Genomic DNA, 7,861 nt, shown 5'->3' with positions numbered 1-7,861 from the left:
AACCCGAATGTTGTTCGGAGTCCCGGATGAGACCCCAGACGTCACAAGGTGTTCCGGAATGGTCCGGAGATAAAGATTTATATATGGGAAGTCCTATTTCGGCCATCGGGACAAGTTTCGGGGTCATCGGTATTGTATCGGGACCACCGGAAGGGTCCCGGGGATCCACCGGGTGGGGCCACCTGTCCCGGGGGGCCACATGGGCTGTAGGGGGTGCGCCTTGGCCTACATGGGCCAAGGGCACCAGCCCCAAGAGGCCCATGCGCCTAGGGTTTCAAGGAGGAAGAGTCCTAGGAGGGGAAGGCACCTCCTAGGTGCCTTGGGGAGGAGGGGTTCCTCCCCCTTGGCCGCAACCCCCTAGGAGATTAGATCTCCTAGGGCCGGCGCCCCCCCTAGGCCCTCCTATATATAGTGGGGGAAGGAGGGCTTTTTCATCCATGCCTTTGGTGCCTTCCTCTCCCTCTCCAACTCCTCCTCCTCCATAGTGCTTGGCGAAGCCCTGTCGGAGTACTACAGCTCCATCATCACCACGCCGTCGTGCTGCTGCTGGAGCCGTCTCCCTCAACCTCTCCTTCCCCCTTGCTGGATTAAGAAGGAGGAGACGTGGCTGTTCCGTACGTGTGTTGAACGCGGAGGTGCCGTCCGTTCGGTGCTAGGATCTCCGGTGATTTGGATCACGTCGTGTACGACTACCTCATCCCCGTTCTTTGAACGCTTCCACTCGCGATCTACAAGGTACGTAGATGCATCTAATCACTCATTGCTAGATGAACTCCTAGATGGATCTTGGTGAAACCGTAGGAAAATTTTTGTTTTCTGCAACCTTCCCCAACAATTTCTACCAGCCCTAACAGCTTGGGTTGGGATAGAGTTTCGTGCAAGGCGCCAAGCGAAATTTCTTACCTTCCCTGGTACCTTAATTCTCTAGAGTTTCTTCCATTGATTCTGAGCAGCTTGTCAATTGGAGGTTGCTGGTTTTCCCTCCAGCCACGCCTCTCTTCTTCTCTTCGTATCGACAGGAGCCTATAGGCCGGACGGACAGAGAAAATTCCATTTTGTTCATAATGCCATGCCCAGCTATCGTCAAGATTACGCGAGCACAACGGAATGTTCAGAACAACCTGTGCGTCTGCCACCTGCAAATGTTCAGAAATTTGCTGCCTATTCTAGCTCTTTGTTGGTTCTTCAATGAGGTCACTCACCCATTCAGGAGGATTAGCCGATCTCGGGTGTAATGCTCGCAACATGGAATCACGTGGAAGCCAATTATCCTCCCACACCCTCATCGGTCGACCGTTACCAATCCGTCTAATAAGACCTTGTTTCAGCACCCCAACCCCCCCTGGATCGCCCTCCACACCTGGGAGGGGTTGCTTCCTAGCTCAGCCTGCAGTACATCGTTATCTAGATAGTACACCGCTTTGAGAAGCTTTGCACTGAGCGAGTCTGGATCTTGCACAAGCCTGCAAGCTTGTTTGGCCAGCATGGCCAAGTTAAAAAGTTGAGTATCCCGGAATCCTAAACCTCCTTGATATTTTGGCATCGTCAGAATCTCCCAAGACACCCATGCAACCTTCCTCTTCCCTTCTTTGCTACCCCAAAAGAACTTTCTCAGCATAGTATCGATTTGCTGGCACAAACCCTTGGCAAAAGAAAGCAAGACATCGAGAATGTAGGAACAGCTTGAGCTACTGGTTTAATAAGAATTTCCTTGCCCCCCGCCGCCATGCATCTCTCAATCCATCCTTTAACCTTCCCCCATAATCTATCCTTGATGTACTTGAAAAAAAATCATTTTTGACTTCCCCACATCTGAAGGTAGACCCAAATACCTTGCCGTCGACCCGTATGGGCTGTGCTTTTAAGACCAGCCCGAGCATGGATTTTTGGCCTGGCACGACACGTAAATAACGAGATCAGATCAGGCCTCACGGCCTTTTTATTCGCCGACTGGCATGGCATGGCCTGACTCACAGTCCAAGTTGGCCCTTTTAGTACCCCTCAAAATCTCCTCCTACCTTTTTAGTCCATGTTACTAAAAGGAGGAGATTTTTACTAGTCTATGTTACTAGTCTATGTTACTACCTCTATAGTGGGGAGTAACATATCTGCGGTAACATGCAACACTTCATTTATTAGGCTATAGACTCATCTTACCTTGATATGTGTGATGTTACTCATACTACTAGTAACTAGCTATTTACCACTTTCCTCTCTTTTTTCATTTATTGTTTGCTACATCATCTATTTTATCTAAATATGTGTGATGTTACTACCTATGTTACTCCCACTGCGGGTAGTCTTAGACATCGCGGTCGGTAGGAGTAAAATCTACTATATCCCTAAGCTCCCTAGGGGTAAAAGGCCTCACAATCAATTGAAGTGTCCAATTAGAATTGGGTCACCCGATTTTGACCAAGTCAATAAATTCTCAAATCTCTCATTCAATTTTTTATATTATACACTATGCTTCCTAATTTTTAAGTCGTCGCAATTAATTGAGGTCTTTGGTTTAGAACTTGGTCACCTGATTTTGACCGGATCAATAATTTCTCAAGGAATTCTCCCATTTAATTATTTTAATTTATCATATTTCCTAATTTTGAACTTTTTTATTCAATTGAGATATTCAATTTTTGAATTTGGTTTACGATTTTGATCGGGCCAGTGGTTTTTCAAATAAATCAACACCAACTGGCTAAAAGACATATCAACCCCGTGCATGCTCTTATCACCTAGAAAAAAAAGTCAATGTGATGATACTATAACACCAATAGAGTACATGAAGTCACCGACGCAGAAATTGTTGATTAGCGCATAGCACAGAATCACACCATGAAAGACTCACCAAATAACCGCATTATAAATAAACATAAAATACACTCCATCGTTTCCCCCATCCGCCAAACTAAATATTCCACCAGTTCCAAAATACAAGGGGTATTAGTTCTTCGGAAAGTCAAATTTCTTTAACTTTGACCATGTGCAGAGCCAAAAATATCGACATCCACAATGTTAAGCCAAAAAAAGATATCAAAATCCACAATATTAAGCCAAAAAATTATGGAAATTTATTTCATGACGAATCTAATAACACCAATTTCATATTAAGAATTTTGATATATTTCTTCATAAATTTGATCAAACTTAAACTGGTTGGACTTTTCAATAAAGTAATACACCTTATCATATTTTACAACAAAATGAGTATTTTTTTAAAAGAATCTCAACAACACCAACAACGCAGCAAAGCGCGCCCAACCCTTCTAGTTATTCAACTATTGCTTACTGAGGTTCGGTTAGTTCTGATTTAGAGGAGAAAAACATATGTGACTTTGATAGGTGCCACACATTGGCACACATATATGGCAACTTCGAACTTTTTTATGGCAAGTTTAGTTACGCAAAGATGGCAACTTTAGTTTTCAAGCATGGCAATTCTTTTCCGGATGGCAAGTTTCAGTTTTTTTAATTGGTTTTTCTTTTTGGATGGTAACTTTAGTTGTAAAAAACGTCAAAACCAAATTGCTTCGTGCCACATATTATGACACTTATTACTATTTGGGAAACTAGAGTTGCTCTAAATCATTCCTCCACATCTTCCGTAAATAAAAACTTTATTCCACCTGCAGATCAAAACTCACGCATGGTGCACGTACGTCCGCCTCTGACCATCACTCCATACAGCGACCAATGACTATGGCCCCTTCCACCATACCTACCCCCGACTACACCATATTTGAACTGGCTTATCTGATTCCCTGTCATCACCAAGCGAGCTAAATAAGGGGCTCCATCTCTGAACTGTCATTGGCACAACCGCACAAGTGTACACACCACCACCACCGTGACCCACGTTTCCGGTGCACCCAGTGGCCGAGCCAGGATTTGCTAACGTCCCAGGCGAGAAACCAAAGGCTAAAAACTACCAAAAAATTCAGTTTGAAGGCATACAAAAGTCAATCTATGTTGCAACAAAATTACTAACAAACATGATATTCAATGGCCTCTAGCAGTAATATAGGAACAAAATTACGAGAAAGGCGTTTTGGAGGCCGAGCTCTATGAAGGCCTTTATTTTTAAAAAATTCAAATTCAAACTTTTATGGTTCAAAAAATTCTGAAAAAAATATGCGTGTATGTAAGGATGTAACTCACATGTGTGTAAAAATTCATGATGAAATACCTTGAGTTGCGACCTGTACAAAAAAGACAAATCCATGGCATGGGAGGATGAATAGTATCATGTGTTAAACAGCCCCATATTTGTCTTTTTGCACAGCCCTCATTTCAATGTATTTTGAACTGAAAATTTACACACATGTGTATTATGCCTTCATGTATATCTGTGATTTTTTTCAGAATTTTTTGAGATGTAAACATACAAATTTCAATGAAATTTCAAATCTGAATCTGGAGGCCTCACTGGAGCCCGAGCTCCAAAAGGGATTTCCGCAAAATTACTAAATGTCAAATTTTATTTTCGCATCTAAGTATCTAACAAACATTGGCCTCTAGCAGCAACGGTTTAATCTAGCAACTGACAAAAATCATCATCTAGCAATAGTGGCATCTACAAACAAAAATTGAGGTTTGGAAATTGGAAGAGATACGACCATTTGCGTTTTCCTCTTGCTGCCTTGCTGCTGTCCAGTTGCTCTGTGACGCGGCTGTTGAGAAAAAGGCGCCTCCAAGGAAGGGCCACCTCGGCCACCTTGCCGGCAGTTCGTCGGGGCCACCGCCTCGCCGGACAAGGCGGCAGCCCACAACGGCGCAGAAGGGGACTGGGGGCGGGCGGTTGGATAGGTGTATAGGCAGAGGCGCAGAAGGGGATTGGGGGCGGCTGGATGGGTAGCACGACGACAGCCAGCGGCGGGGCGGCGGGCGGCGCCGACGAGCAGGGACGCGGCCACCGGCCTCGCCTAGGTTCGTCAAGTTGGGGGAAGGGGCGGCGGACAGGTTCGTCCAAACCCTCGTGAGTAGCACACGCACGCGCAGGGAAAGGCACTGACCTGGGTGGATGGGCCAGTTGGCCCAGGCTGCCTGGGCTAAGAAGTGGGCTGCGCCCCAGGCTGAACAGTGTTTTTTTGTATATATGGGTTGAGAAAATTTTCCACGCCCCAGGCAGCGGCCTGGGCTGCCTGGGGCCCAGCTCCGCCCATGGGTGCACCCACTTAATTATTACGCTATCTTCGTGTACTCCCTGAGCTCTTCTGTCTGTTCCGTACTGCCCATGATTTTGGTTCGAGTTTTTTTTTCCGGGAGATTTTGGTTCGAGCTCTCGGCAGCAAGTAAGGAGTATATGGACACATGACACTCTACGATGGCGATGTCAAGCTTAATCGATCATGCATAATTCTTCATCATTCAAAAAACTTACTGAACTGAAACACATTACACTGGCAACAACAAACCAAGCGAGACATGCGATGGATGCTTCCTACGCATCCGTCCATATCCCATACACGACTACACGTACACTTCAATCAAACACGAGACGTCGACGGCGCGAACGCAGTCGCAGACACATGCATGCATGGCCATGTAGCAGCAGCTATTTTATTGTAGCAACCAAAAAGCTAGCGGAAAATGATTTGTAGCAGGCTAGCTCTACCAAGTAGATGGACGGGTGCAACGTGTGGGCGGACGGTGGGCGTTGGCGTGGACGTGCTGGCGGCCGGCCGGCTCGGCCCATCAGGGAGAGTCGGAGCGGGGGCGGAAGGGGTTGGGAATCTCAAAGCCGGGGTTGGGCACCCAGGTGTCGTCGGCGCCGGGGATGAACTGTCCACTGGCGGCGGCCGGGATGCTGTGGTCCAGCCCGCCGATGTCGGGGATGTAGTGGGTGCCCAGCTCGTACCGCCCGATCCCCGGGATCAGCACCGTCCCCTCCTGGAACGTGTCCGGCCGCTTCACATCGTCCTCCGCGGGCTTCTCCGCCGGCACGCCGCGCGCCGCCGAGCCCAGCTCCGTGAGGCACGCCGCGGCCACCAGCGCCGCGAGGATCAGCAGGGACGCCGACTTGCTGGCCATGCCGATTGCTGTGACCGGGACTGGTGGTAGCTGAGCTGAGTGAGCTTCTCTTGCTGTCTCGATCGCTGGCTGTTGCTTTCGTGTGTGGTGGATGGTGATCGCCGTGCCGAGCTTATATAGAGCGCGTGGCGTAACGCAGGGATGATCGGAGGCGTGCCGCGGGGTGGAAGGATCGGGAGGGAAAAGGCGGTGCGTTCAATTCGATCGTATGGATCGACCGATCGCACGGCACACGTTTGTTGTTACCAACGCCGCGCCGCGCCGCGCCGCGCGTGCGCTATTTTTGCCTTGCGTCGAGGGGACGACGAGCGTATGGGGCGCGACGACGAGGGAAATGGCCGTGGACGACGGGCAAAGTGGACGTACGGGGCGGTTGAGTTGGTTACTTGGGTAGTAGTAGTAGGGACCCTGCGTGGTTATTGATCTGGTAGCTATGCCCGGGTTCCAACTACTCTGTCCTGCTCTTTAAGCACCGCTGCGTGGGGGAGGCTACTTATTTCTCCTCTCGCCGTATATCTCTCTGCAGGCGCCATGCACAATGGGGAGTAGCTATCATTCGATAGTAGGAAGTGTCTATTCTTAAATCTGACATATATTATAGTGGCTAGGACTCAGTCGACTAAGACTTAACCAAATCTTGGTCAAGTGACATAACAATCTAGAAAAAAAAATCTGAAATAAAAATTTGCATGGATCTTAATGTAAGATCCTATGGATATAACATCGACTGAGACTTAACGAAGTCTCAGTCGACTGAAATTTAACAAGAATGTATATTATACACTTCTTATTTTCAGGTCGGCGATCTCAAGTTTTCAGCCTTGAGTTCTTAATTACTACCCAGCAAAAGTCATCTGCAACTTTAGGTGTGGAGATGCGCATCACCTTAAATTACACACGATCAATAGTACTTTGTACAAAATATGCGACTTTGATCTTTTTTTCTAGGGGATATGCGACTTGGATCTTGAATGACAAATCATATTCGGCCCTTATTCTTGAGAAACCTTTACTCTTCTCTTTCAAGCTGGGTGCGGCGCATGCATGTCGATGGATGGATGCATTCATGACGGTCAAATGTAGATACCATTAATGGTAAACTGGTTCCTACCCTGCACCCCAAATGGACAAATCGAGGATACTGACTGTACTACCCGTATATGTGCCCACAGGTTTTCCCAGCACCTGTGGGCCCACCAGTGAACAATGGAAGCTTCCGCGTCTCGCGGATCGCCGGATGGACCCTACCTGCGGCACGCCCTTTCGGTTTCGTCCACGCTACGCAATTCTATCGGTTCACACAACGGTAGTTGAGTGCACGATACAGTACACGCACGCATTGTCTCCTACCTGTGGCGAACCGGCAAATGAACCGAGGCAGCCGGTTGGTTCGGAGCGCGGCCGCCAAGGAATGAAGCGTCAACAACAAACGCGGCCATAATCTGCATTTATTCGGGACGGTGCTCAGCTCAACCGAACCGTGCATGGTGCCACTTGCACATGCACGGTGGATGTTGGGCCATGCCAAAGCCAGCCATGGAAGTTGCGATTGCACGAAATGTTGGAACTCCATTTTTCTTTCTTCGTCTTGGACCAGCGTATCCGGTGCACCGCCTCCCCTACTCGCACGTACTACCTTCCCGGCGGTGCCTAATTTATCACGAGCACGATGGACCATCCCGGTACGGTAAGTCATGCTATTCGAAAAGAAAAAGTTGTGCTATATAATGTGCATCTGCAAAAATATAGAGCAACATCTTTTTAAGGAACGCGCAAGAGAATTTGCACGTCACTTTTTCATTATGATAGGAGGAAGTAGTAGGATTTACAA

General features: G+C 47.8%; 1 protein-coding gene across 1 annotated transcript; it reads right to left on the bottom strand.

Moving 5' to 3' along the window:
• Positions 1-5,332: 5,332 nt before the first annotated feature.
• Positions 5,333-6,360, bottom strand: LOC123188232 (putative cell wall protein). The gene has a single exon (XM_044600269.1). The coding sequence runs from the start codon at positions 6,028-6,030 to the stop codon at positions 5,695-5,697; it is 336 nt and encodes a 111-aa protein (XP_044456204.1). The 5' UTR covers positions 6,031-6,360; the 3' UTR covers positions 5,333-5,694.
• Between the last annotated feature and the right edge of the window lie 1,501 nt (positions 6,361-7,861).

Source organism: Triticum aestivum, chromosome 2A (assembly GCF_018294505.1).
Source record: "Triticum aestivum cultivar Chinese Spring chromosome 2A, IWGSC CS RefSeq v2.1, whole genome shotgun sequence".
NCBI lineage: Eukaryota > Viridiplantae > Streptophyta > Magnoliopsida > Poales > Poaceae > Triticum > Triticum aestivum.
This window is presented reverse-complemented; position numbering and strand designations above follow the sequence as displayed.

Coding starts and splice junctions, on each gene's coding strand:
- LOC123188232 (XM_044600269.1), bottom strand. CDS start 6,030: ATGGCCAGCAAGTCGGCGTCCCTGCTGATCCTCGCGGCGCTGGTGGCC.